The following is a 13,467-nucleotide window of genomic DNA, read 5'->3' as shown; positions in this document are numbered from 1 at the left end:
GAGTCCAGCAGGGCTGGGTGTTATGTACATGGCAGATTGTTGGCACGCATGCTTGAGAGATTAGCAGATTTAATGTAATATTCATATTTTGCTGATTGTGCCTTATTACCTTCTTCTTAGAGAGAGATGGGTTTCGGTTGAAGCTTTTGTTTTGATGTGAAATTGAAATAGTACATGCATGTATATTTTTAAGAAAAATATATTATGTTTATACATTTAAAATATTTGTATATAATATAAATTATATGAATATAAATATATACATGGGAATATTTTCAAAATATATACTGTATGTGTGTGTATTTAAATATACACAGTATACACACATATATTATTTTGGATGCGATTAATCGTGATTAATCGTTGGACAGCACTACTATAATATTATTATGTACACTTAAAATATAATTAAATAATTTCAATTGAACTTTATGTAATTTACAATATATTGTTTCTCTATCTATCTATCTATCTATCTATCTATCTATCTATCTATCTATCTATCTATCTATCTATCTATCTATCTATCTATCTATCTATCTATCTATCTATCTATCTATCTATCTATCTATATTCGTCTTTTAGGATCTGTTTAGTTTCTTTACTATTCTTATGGTGTGTGCACACCAAAGGCTAATTTAATTATTCGCATGAGTAGATTACATACAAAGTCAATGCAAAGATGCAAATAGACGTGAGTTTGCGCAGGGTGGGCAATATTCCCCTCAAACACGCCTTCTGCGCAAGTTGAAAAATTTCAACTTGAACGGGAATTTCGCATGACTCGTTGACGCACAAGCCAATCAGAGAAAGGCTTATTGACATGTCCAGGTTGTATCAGAAAACGTTTTTATTGTTTTTGCTGTAATTACTTTTTTATTTGTGCGAATGGTGTGAAAAACATCCTGTGAGTAATCTAGAGCGAGTAATGGTCTGTGCACACCAAAAGTGAAGCAAATATTTGCATGACATTTTTTTCGCATCACTCACGTGAATAAAAACATAAAAACAATAAAAAACGTTTTCTAATACAACCGGACGTGTCAATAAGCTTTCTCTGATTGGCTTGTGAGATAACACGGCATGCAAAATTTCCGCTCGAGTTGAAATGTTACAACTTGCGTGGAGGACACGATTGAGGTGAATATCACCGCAAACACATCACCCCGCGCAAATTTGCATCTTTGCGTTGTTGACTTTGTATGTAATCTACTCTAATCTACTGCAAATAATTAGATTTGCTTTTGGTGTACACACCATTAGTTATATGCCATAAACAAATGGTCTGTAGATTTCCTTTGTCCTAGCAAGTCAGTGTTAATGTGATATGCTTGCCAACAATCTTTCCAGTAGTGATGTGTTAGAACTCTCGCCGGCACATGATCTGCATTCTGATATGTGGTCTGTGGCTCATTGTGATTGTTTCAGAGCAGGATTCGTCCTGTTGTTGATCATTCATTTAAATGGCACAAAACATGATGAGTGGATGCTCACCCTACGGTGATGTCTGCTAAATGACACCACTGTAATTTAATGCAGGTTAACAGAGGCCAGAGGGCCCTGCAAGGCAACTGTTAACCCTGCATCATACTGCATGCAGCAAACTAACCATTGCCTCTGTTGCCATGGCTACCCGCAGCAGGTTGCCAAGCGAGGACGGCTCTGTTTCGAGCAATGAATCTGGGAAGCTGAACACGGGCAGAAGCTCCACAGCTCGGAGATCAACGGCACAGAAAGCACCCAAAGAAGAGCAGCACACAAGAAATGGTGAGAAAGACACAGAGATAAAAGGAGCAACAGAATTCTCATTCCTTAGGATCATAACCCATTTATGAAGCCCATAATTACAATCAGGAATGCTGGATCTATATATATATATTAATTTTATATATATATATATATATATATATATATAAAATTAAAAATAATACATTTACTTGCATAAGATATGTTTGGATATTTTAAGAAGAATTCAGATTAAAATATTAATTTAAAAATACGATAATATTTATAACTCATGAGAACTTAAATGGTAAGCATTTGTACAATTAGAAGCATTTGTAAGTATTAAAAATTATTATTATATTATATTATATTATATTATTAGTGCTGGGCAATGATAATTTTTTTTATCTCATTTAATCACGTGATTTTCATTGTTATGCACAAAATTCAATAATGAATTCAAAAGTAGCGTACTGTGCACTTTTTTTCATTAAAAAGTACTGCTATATGAACAAAATTGCAATAACATTTGGTTTGCATTAACATTATAACAGACACTTGATGGGTGAGTGCGGGTGTGGACGGGTAGAGACTCGTGTCTGGAATGCAGGAACTTCTGATGCAGCATGATTGCGTAAACATTACTGAGCCGCAAAAGTGATGGATCTGTAAAGCAATATATTGTGAGAGGGCCATGTGTTACCACGTCCCAAACGACTCAAAATAATAAACCACAAAGTTAACAAAACAATGCACCCCAACTCCACTGTGCTAAGCGTGAGCGCTTCTCTGCTGTCTTCACGTGCTATCGGAAACTTCCTGTTTCCCACTTAGGAAGTCGTGAGCGCTTCATGTGAGCGCTGCTGCAGTCCACGTGTACGTATGTGTATTCAGAGCCAGTGTGCAATGGACTTTCATAATATTAAAAAAACTGCATTAATGCACGATAAAATAATTGTCGGCATTAATCAATTAATGCGTTAACATGATAATAACGCGTTAACTTGCCCAGCCCTATATATTATGTCATATTATATTATATTTTGGTGGGAACTGTGATACATTCATTAATGAAATTGAAAAAAAAAAACAGCATTTACTTAAAATATAAATATTTGTAAACATTCTCAATTATTTTCTATCACTTTTGATCAATTTAATCGTCCTTTTTTTTTTACTTACTGACCCCAAACATTTGAACACTAATGTATATGTAATTTATTTTATAAAATGTTTGTACTTTTGCATATATTATATTATATTATATTAAAATCTTTATATTTATAATAAATATTACAATAAATATTACAACAATATAAATATATAACATTTTAAAAACTGGTTTTGTTTTGGGAAAAAACTGTATTGAAACACTAGAATAATGAAATATGACCTTGGACCACAAAACCAGTCATGATAGTAATTTTTTTTTTAAATTGACATTTAAACATCTGAAGCTTTTCTTTGATGTATAGTTTCCATTGATGATACAACTATTTGAGAATCTGAAATCGCCTTTAAAGTTGTCCAAATTAAGTTCTTAGCAATGCATATTACTAATCAAAAATTAAGTATTGATATATATACGATAGGAGATTTACAAAATATATTCGTGGAACATGATCTTTACTTAATATCCCAATGATTTTTGGCATAAAATAAAAATGTATAATTTTGACCCATACAGTGTATTGTTGGCTATTGCTACAAATATACATCAGGGACTTAAGACTGGTTTTGTGATCCAGGGTCACAAATGTTAAAAAACATCAGTCCTGTAACTGAATCTGTAACAAGTATTTAGTTCTCATAAATATTTTATGAGGGTATTGAAGTTCTTAAAACAACACAGTAATATTATTCTCATACAGTTTTTTTTTTTTTAAGTACAGGAGCTTCACCATCCAAGATATCTCACACACCATTAAACCCCCAAACTCATAAATAAGTGATTGCTCAGTATAATGCGCACCAGTGGCTAGTGTCAGACTCTGTTTCTGAATATTTACAGCTGCACTCTTTACCAATCCCCTTTTTACCCTGCTACTGTAATTTTATTACTGCACGAGTCTGCTGTGTCTGTTTGCAGACCATTATGATTCTCTAACTGGCTCTCTACGCCTCATCACCATCAAGCCTATGGCTGCCCCACTCAACTATTCCTATCCTGACTCCTCCAATCACAGCCAAGACTCTGTCATCCTGAACGGAGAGGTGAGCTCGATGTCACTGTGGAGATGGGCCTCCTCATTAAGAGGCTTTTATTGTTGATTTATTTTGACCTGTTTTGAGTGCTTGTCAGTTTACTGGGCAAACCCACACAGAATCTGTTCCACACATTTTCCGTCTAGATCAGCAAAAAATATTCTATTTAGACTCACTTACGGTCAGCTGAGTAGCACAAAATTGGAGGAAATAAATAACATCAGATTTTCACCTGCAGGTCAACATGGGGCTGAAGCAGAAGTCGGACATCGAGCATTACCGGAATAAGCTGAGGTTAAAAGCTAAAAGGAAAGGTTACAGTGATGGGCCGGTCACTAGCGGCAGCGGTAGCGGCAGCGGCAGCGGCCACATGTACAGCCATCGAGACCGGCTGAGGCGAGAGAACGCTTCCCTGGACCTGGAAGATCTGAGGGGGCCGAAAGAGGACAGGAATCCCTCCACTTACGTAAAGTACCGCAGGAGGTGGGCAGAGATTAAGTCCCTGCTCTTAGTCATCCCAAAATATTTTGAGGAAATTAAGCCAGATGCGTTTTCCTAGATAAAGGATAAAAAAGGAAAATGAAATGTGGAATTTATTCTTATTATAACTTAATAATTCATATATATATATATATTTCTTATGTTTGTGAAGGACGTTTCTTATGCTTATCAAGGCTGCATTTGTTTGATCAAAAATATAGCAAAAATAGCAATATTGTGAAATTACAATTAATTTACATTTTACAATAACATTTTTCTATTTGAATACATTTTCAAATGTAATTTATTTCTGTGATGCAGCTGAATTTTCAGCATCATTACCCCATTTTTATTCCAGGATTGTTTGATAAACAGAAAGTTCAAAAATATATATATTAATTAAATAGAAAACTTTTGTCACAATATAAATGTCTTTACTGTAAATTTTGATCAGTTTAATACACCATTGCAGAATAAAAGTATTAATTTATTTTTTTTAAATCACACCAACTCCAATACTTTTGAACAGTTATGTATACATATAAGTTTTTCTACAAGGTTTGTGGCTTTGCATAATTCGTTTTATTGAATTGTGTGCTAAAATAACAGTTCATGCAAATAAACAACACTATTCATTCTTAGTAAACTCTCCCTATGGCATGAATAAAGAGCTCTTTAATGAGCTGAAATTCTCTTCCCTAGTGTTTGGAAATCAATATTTCATTGTGTAGAAGAATAAAAATAAACCACAATATAAAATTAACCATGACTGCAATAACCATGTTGGTTCGTAAGACAATACTGAACTTTTCAACCATTCTTTCAACAGTGACTCCCACAGGGAACCTGCATACTGGAGCAGGCAGTCTCTGAACACCCCGAGCCCTGTAGAGACAGAGATGGACATGCTGGTCATGAGGGAGAGATCTAGGAGGGGCATCCGCAACAGCGGCTACGATGTAAGCGCTGCTAGCCTCTTGCATCATGGGACCTTAAATCCCTGATATAAAGTCTTGTGCTGTAGTCTTTCCACACGCTGCATGTCATTCACAGTTCAGGGAGCCGGCAGAGAGTCTTTTTGCTTTAGTAATGAGTCTCAGCTCAAGTTTGCTTTGAGGCTTAAATGAAGGCGATTACCTTTAGCTTTAACTTTAAACCCAGTTTATGACGCTGAAGAGCTTGAGATGATGGTAGCTGGTGCTGTAACCCTGAATTTTGCCCACGTCATCATGAAACAGAGCAGAACATCATTAAATGTAAATATAATATTAAACGTAATATCAGTGGTGTATAAAGTACCTGATAGCCATACTTAAGTAAAAGTACAGATATCGTACTAGAAAATGACCTTGGTAGTCACCGTTTAGAATATTACTTGAGTAAAAGTATGTGATATTTATTGTACTTAAGTACGAAAAGTATTTTTTTAAATCTTAAACGTACTTAAGTATTGAAAGTAAAAGTACAAGTAAATGCAAAATAGAAAAGAAGCATATGTTCATACTTAGCTTGAGTAGCAAGATTGTGGTAAGAATAAGAAGCACTTCATCCGGTACTTAGTGTCTTTCATTCCAACATAAGAAAACATTTCTGGAATCTGCATCTGAAATAGCATTTAGGATGTATTTACACAGTTTAATGTATCTCAGAGGAGACATGGATGCATTTATTTATTTTGCAGTTGCAGATGCATTAATAGGCCTAATGTTTTGTTTTAACATAAAACGTTGAATACTGATATTTAAAATAATTTAAAACATGAAAAAAAGTCGAAATGTGAAATTAAAACCGCCAGTAGGTGGCAGCAAGTGACTATCTATATATATATATATATATATATATATATATATATATATATATATACACACACACACACACACACATATATATATATATATATATATATATATATATTATTGATATAAATCAATAAAAAACATTTAGCATATAGATCAATTAAGATTCCGTTACACTTAAAATATAAATAAAAAAATATATCTTGTAATGAGAAATTATAATTTTCATTGTTATTTTTAGTTTTATCACTATAATTTATGTAGTAGTAATTGGTCAAATATTTAGCTTTTATTTGCATATTTATCTACATTTTGATAAAATATTTTTGAAATATGTTAAACAAATTGCAAATACTTTATTGACATGTTAATACCATTTATTTATAAATGTATTTATCTTTTTTTCAATTAATATATAAATTTATTTTTTTCTTAATAGAAATGTCAGTTTCTCAATTGTCACATTATTGACTGTCACATTGCCAAAAGGGGTAAGGTAGAAATACATTTTTAACTGATGTTTAAGGGTACATACATTAGAGGGAAACTAAAAGATGTTTTTTTATATGATGTTTTATTAACAAAGGTCGGGAGGAGCACGTCAGATACTTAGCCTAATTAAACACAAGTGGTACGCAATCAAGTCAATCAACTCACGGACATAAATACAGCTGACATACCTCCACTCATTTGACGGTCTATCAGCATCCCTCCACCACCCCTTCTCCACCAATATCACTAAGTTCTCACCATACCACGGGGGGATACTCTGGGTTCGGGCCATTCCCGAGCTCAGAGCCCTTCCCCAGGACAGCACGCCAACTACGTATTACCATACTCGCCAAATACGCATTACGTAACTCGTGCTAAATATATGTAAGTGTGAACTCGTGAAATATATATTAGTGATTAATATAATATTTATTTTCATATTAGGGATGTGCATCAGATATGATCGAGTACTCGATTACTCGACCGTGACAGCGATGATCGATCATGAAAATGATGATCGTGGGAAAAAAAATTCTGATAATAATTCTATAATGAGAACTTTATAGGATGTGAAATCTTTAGTAAATCCGTCCTTACCCGTGTTTCAGTGTGCTGTTTAAAGCGCATCACGGCGGGAGCGTGCTCTCTCTCTCTATCTCTCTCTCGCTGTAGCGCGTAACTTAAAGTTCACTGGCATATGCATTCTGTTGTGTAGATACAAGTTGTAATGTTATGTTTATGTTATGTAGCCTAAGTTATCTGATTAATATCATAGGAAGCGTCATAGAACGGGTTTCAGTTTATTGGCATAAAGTCAGCTTCACCTCAGGCAGCTATTGTTTTTTAGATGCTTTTTTAATAACATTGCTGCATCATAATCATAAGCTAACATCTAATTCATGTTTTCATTGACATGTTTTCATGTCATATTTTTATTTTTAACATTCATTTTCTTAACAGCCTTCAGATATTTTCATTATCTCCATTACGGCCATGCCCTGCCCCCCTTGCACGCCCCGCCACCCATTACTCGATTAATCGTTTTTTTAAACCTATCGATGATCGAAATAAGAAATTGCCAAAAATGCCCATGCCTATTTCATATATGTACACTGAACAAAATTATAAATGCAACACTTTTGTTTTTGCCCCCATTTTTCATGAGCTGAACTCAAAGGGGCTGTTTACACCTGGTCACTTCATGCGTTTTTTCTGATCGGATAGCCATCCGATTGTGAAAAGACCAGGTGTAAATGCCCTCCAAAACACATTCGAGACGGATATAAATGCGATCACTCAAAACACTTCAGGAGGTGGTCTTACAGGACAGGTGTGCCTTAGGCTGGCCACGATAAAAGGCCACTCTAAAATGTGCAGTTTTACTCTAAAAAATTGTATATATATATATATATATGTATATATATATATAAATATATATATATGTTTTTTACTGGGTCCGAAAACCAGTCAGTATCTGGTGTGACCATCATTTTCCTCACGCAGTGCAACACATCTCCTTCGCATAGAGTTGATCAGGTTGTCCACTCCTTTTCAATGGCTGTGCGAAGTTGCAGGATATTGGCAGGAACTGGAACACGCTGTCGTATACGCCGATCCAGAGCATCCCAAACATGCTAAATGGGTGACATGTACGGTGAGTATGCTGGTCATGCAAGAACTGGGATGTTTTCAGCTTCCAGGAATTGTGTACAGATTGTTGCAACATGGGGCTGTGCATTATCATGCTGCAACATGAGGTGATGGTCGTGGATGAATGGCACAACAATGTGCCTCAGGATCTCGTCACGGTATCTCTGTGCATTCAAAATGCCATCAATAAAATGCACCTGTGTTTGTTGTCCATAACATATGCCTGCCCATACCATAACCCCACTGCCACCATGGGTCACTCGATCCACAACGTTGACATCAGCAAAACGCTCACCAACACTACGCCAAACACACTGTCTGCCATCTGCCATGTACAGTGAAACCCAGGATTCATCCGTGAAGAGAACACCTCTCCAAAGTGCCAGACGCCATCGAATGTGAGCATTTGCCCACTCAAGTCGGTTACGACGACGAACTGCAGTCAGCTCAAGAACCCGATGAGGACAACGAGCATGCAGATGAGCTTCCCTGAGACGGTTTCTGACAGTTTGTGCAGAAATTCTTTGGTTATGCAAACCGATTGTTGCAGCAGCTGTCCGGATGGCTGGTCTCAGACGATCTTGGAGGTGAAGATGCTGAATGTGGAGGTCCTGGGCTGGTGTGGTTACACGTGGTCTGCGGTTGTGAGGCCGGTTGGATGTACTGTCAAATTCTCTGAAACGCCTTTGGAGACGCCTTATGGTAGAGAAATGAATTCACGGGCAACAGCTCTGGTGGACATTTGCAATTTCCAATTGCACGCTCCCTCAAAACTTGCGACATCTGTGGAATTGTGCTGTGTGATAAAACTACATATTTTAGAGTGGCCTTTTATTGTGGCCAGCCTAAGGCATACCTGTGCAATAATCATGCTGTCTAATCAGCATCTTGATATGCCACACCTGTGAGGTGGATGGATTATCTCAGCAAAGGAGAAGTGCTCACTAACACAGATTTAGACAGATTTGTGAACAATATTTGAGAGAAATAGGCCTTTTGTGTACATAGAAAAAGTCTTAGATCTTTGAGTTCAGCTCATGAAAAATGGGGGCAAAAACAAAAGTATTGCATTTATCATTTTGTTCAGTGTAGATTGGAAATGAGATATTGGATAATAGCTGAGATTGTGCTGAGCTTTTAAATGTGCTGAGTTTTCAGCGTATTTGCATTGCAGTTGACCTACAAAAGTATCCAAAAGTCTGAGTCTTCTCTAAAAAAAAAACCCCCATCTCATCCTGAAATGTTTTAACAAAAAAATGAGAAGAATATTTAACTAGTCATTTGATGATGTCTCATCACTGAATCCACCTCAGGGTGAGCCCGAGCCATTTGAAGAGACGGATGTGGATCGCCTTCTGAGTTCCTTGGGTTTCGGCAGTGGTCACCAGGGCAAAGGTCACTCCGATTCGTCCACCCTGAGCTCACAGCCCTCGATCGATGAAGTAAGGCAGCAGATGCACCTCCTCTTGGACAACGCCTTTGGTTTGGCCTCTGCCGAGCCAACCCCAAGCAGCCACCACCACCATCGCCACCACCCTCACAATCCGTATAACCCCAGCCACGGTAGCCCTTACCTGGACGGAGTTACCAGCGCACCTGGGACTATGAACCACCCCAGTGGAGCTCTACAGCGCGGCTCCACCTTTGGGCCGGATATGCACCAGTGTAGCCTCCCCAAACCAGTGAGTGCCATTCTTCAGTGCCACTTATGTTTGCAGTTCATTTGATTGTTTGTATTGATTTTGAGCGTATAGGGTGATATGTTGATATAGGTCACCATATAAGCATTCAGAAAGTTTGTGCTTGGCTTTGCAGGGGTTCAGGTTTACCCAGCTGCCTGATATGGGTTTGGGTTCCCCACCACCTCTCATCCCTCCAAGAGGCGGAGCCCCACCTGGAACGTCACTGAGATGGTGAGAGAAACCTCAAAATACACATTCATACTCATATTTGGATCTTGCATTATATTATATTATATTATATTGATAGCATTGTTTAAGTGCATGCTGCAAAATCAAGCATAAAATTAATTTAAAAAAAACAACTAAATTTAATGTATATTTTATTTCTTTTATATTATATTATATGGATAGCATTGTTTAAGTGCATGCTACAAAATCAAGCATAAAATTAATTAAAAAATATATAACTAAACTTAAATATATATTTTATTTTTGTGTTATGCTTTCCTAACTGCTTTATCAGTTTCTCTGGTGATCAGTGACTGTCACTTTGCCCTTTAGAGGTAGATATGGTAGAAATACATTTCCAGCTGATGTTTATGAACATTTGAGGCTACTGTCCCAACGACAAGGTTTTCTGCAATTTTTTTCCCCTGACAGTGTCATAGCACATAGCATTACAGCATCACATTGCCAGCGTTATTGAGATGAGCCTCATGTATATACAAATAAGCCTTTTCCTCTGAGATGCTGTGGCTGGCATGCATTAAAGGTGCTTTGCATGGTTGTCAGTGCTGCTGACTGCATTGAGGCGTGTTATGCGGCTCTGAGGCGATGCTGGCTAGCGTTGCCCCCTGGTGGTTTGATCACATTAATAACAAGACTGCTTCATCTCTTCTTGTAGCTCCACACCAGACATGAGTCTGAAGCCTCCAGTCTCTGAGGCCTCAGAGATGAGTCAGCACAATGGCACCCCCTACCTGCCAATCAACCGAGCTCCTTTCCCTGCTGTCACTGTCGACGAGTCTATGACAAGCTACTCAGGTCAGTGTGTTTGGTAAACATTATTAGAATACCACATTTTGAATCAATTTTGGAGATGTCAAAAAACATTTGCCTTCCAATGTTTACAGGAAACCCAATGACAGCAGTATATGCCATTTCTGCCAACCGGCCCGGCTACTCGGACTACTTCGTCCTGTCTCCTCCGTCCTCCTACAGGAGCCCGTCTTGGATGTCCTACCCTCCAGAGCCAGAGGACCTTCCACATCAGTGGAATGACACGGTAAAGGCAAGCTCTGTTTCTATATACAGTTCCTCCAGCGTGACTAACCCTACCCGATGACTCCTAACACATCTGGTATTGTGACCTCATTATCTTCACATCTTGTTATTATCCTCTAAGAATCAACAGCCAGCCTTTATTCATCTGGATTGTCTCTGTTGTGTTATCTTAAATGAAAATGTAATTTTCTTTCTTTTGAAAATGTCTTACAGAACCAGTGTCACCTGGAGACCATCTGCTGAATTGGAGTCCTTTCTGATGTTGAGAAGACATAGTAATTTACCAGGGTACTTTGGAGCTTTAGATTATTAGCCATTTGCACAGCCACATGAGCTGATTGTAAATAATAAAAATTAAAAAATAAATAATTGGAATAATTGAGCCCCCCCCCCCCCCCCCCCCCCAAAAGAAGTATCTTATGCTCACCAAGACAGCATTTATTGAATCAAAAATAAAATACAAACACAAATACAAAGTAATATTAATTATAAATTTATTACTACAATTATTCTTATTATTATAATCAATGTTGGAAACCATTTTTGCTGCTTAATATTTTTGTGTAATCACTGATACATTTTTTTTTAGGATTGTTTGATAAATAGAAAAATAAATATAAATATTTTGCAACATTATAGATGTATTTACTGTCACTCTTAATTTAATTAATGCATCCTTGCTGAATAAAAGTGTTTTTTTTTTTTTAAATGGTAGTGTATCACAGTTTCCGCAGATCTATTAAACAGCAAAAGCTATTTTCAATATTGATAATTATAATAAATGTTTATTGAGCACCAAGTCAGCATATTAGAATGATTTCTGAAGGATCATGTGACACTGAAGACTGGAGTAATGATGCTGAAATTTCAGCTTAATTTAATTTTTTTTTACAGTTTTATATATATTTTTTAAACAAGTAAATAAATTCAATTATAGTTGTAAATTTATTCTATTTAATTCTTAAATGTAAGATAAATTATTCAAGATTTCACATTATTTAAAAAATGATATAGTCAAATACTTGTCCATACAAGGCAATATAAAAAAATGAAATTCTGTATTTGTTGTTTTGTTTTTATTTTTTTCTCACCCTCATGTTGTTTCCAACCTGCAGTTTGGAATAGGTTTGGGATGACATGAGGATGCACTGTTCCTTTTAAGAAGTTGCTATGTGGTTGTATCTTTCAGGGTTTGAACCACCAAAAAGATTTGTCGCCTACTCTGAAATTTCGGATTCAGTGGCCCCAACCGACCAAGATGCTCGGCCGAACAGCCAGCCAGACCCACAAGCCACAAACTCACCTACCAGCCTAAGCGAGATGCAGCACCCGTTATTAATCAACGTCTACAGTGAGGGTAAATCACCACAACAACCGCGCGGGCTGAACAAACAACAGGTTGCCTCACTGGCCAAAACTGTGTTTCTTAAAGCTTTTTCAAACTAAGAAGTAATGTAATGCAGGTGGTTTTATGTGTGTTTTAAACACCCAAGTTACTAATAACAAAAAACTAAAACGTATTTTTTGTCCGTCTTGACGTTTCCTTGCTTCATCAATGCCTATCTGTGTCTTTTGCTCTCATTCATGCATTTTTTTTTAAAGAAACGGATATTATTGCAGGCGATTCTTTTCGTTCACTCCGTACGGCTTACGTAAAAATAAAAAAAAAAGCGACGATGAATGATGTAAAAGAAATCAAACATTTAGAGGGATGCGATATCCTGTACTGTATTTACTGTAGTCACAATGCAAAAAAAAATAAAAATAAAAAATAGGATAAGCTTTTTTTCTTCCTTTCAAAAATGCCATAGTTTATGCTGTAATAAAGTATTTCACGATGCACAACTGTTCATGAAAGGCATGAAACGTTTAGGTTTGACGTGGGAAGATAGCCATAAAGGTTTAATGGACAAAGATATTGATAAATGATGAATAGATGAAGGGATTCATATTTTTACTAGCCTTTTTGTAACTACTGGAAGAGTAACTATAACTACATATTTTATTGCCTTATAAAAGGTACCAAAACATATATGAAATAAAATATGCAGCATACACCAAAATTGACTTGAAATTTGATTTAGAATATATTGATCATATAAAATCAAATTAAAACTGTAGCATACTATCTTAATAAGACATAAATTCGCTAT

At 36.4% G+C, this 13,467-nt stretch overlaps 1 protein-coding gene across 1 annotated transcript in view; it reads left to right on the top strand.

Moving 5' to 3' along the window:
• kiaa1549la (KIAA1549-like a) overlaps nt 1-13,064 on the top strand; it is a 49,615-nt gene extending 36,551 nt beyond the window's left edge. The window contains exons 14-23 of the mRNA XM_079413948.1: nt 1,640-1,767; nt 3,815-3,939; nt 4,169-4,413; nt 5,240-5,369; nt 9,662-10,030; nt 10,164-10,261; nt 10,935-11,074; nt 11,164-11,315; nt 11,528-11,602; nt 12,504-13,064. Coding sequence (XP_079270074.1) covers nt 1,640-1,767; nt 3,815-3,939; nt 4,169-4,413; nt 5,240-5,369; nt 9,662-10,030; nt 10,164-10,261; nt 10,935-11,074; nt 11,164-11,315; nt 11,528-11,557 — 1,417 coding nt within the window. The 3' untranslated portion in view covers nt 11,558-11,602; nt 12,504-13,064. The remainder of the gene's footprint in view (nt 1-1,639; nt 1,768-3,814; nt 3,940-4,168; nt 4,414-5,239; nt 5,370-9,661; nt 10,031-10,163; nt 10,262-10,934; nt 11,075-11,163; nt 11,316-11,527; nt 11,603-12,503) is intronic.
• The last annotated feature ends 403 nt before the right edge of the window (nt 13,065-13,467 follow it).

This window comes from Barbus barbus, assembly GCF_936440315.1.
Source record: "Barbus barbus genome assembly, chromosome: 50".
Lineage (NCBI taxonomy): Eukaryota > Metazoa > Chordata > Actinopteri > Cypriniformes > Cyprinidae > Barbus > Barbus barbus.
This window is presented reverse-complemented; position numbering and strand designations above follow the sequence as displayed.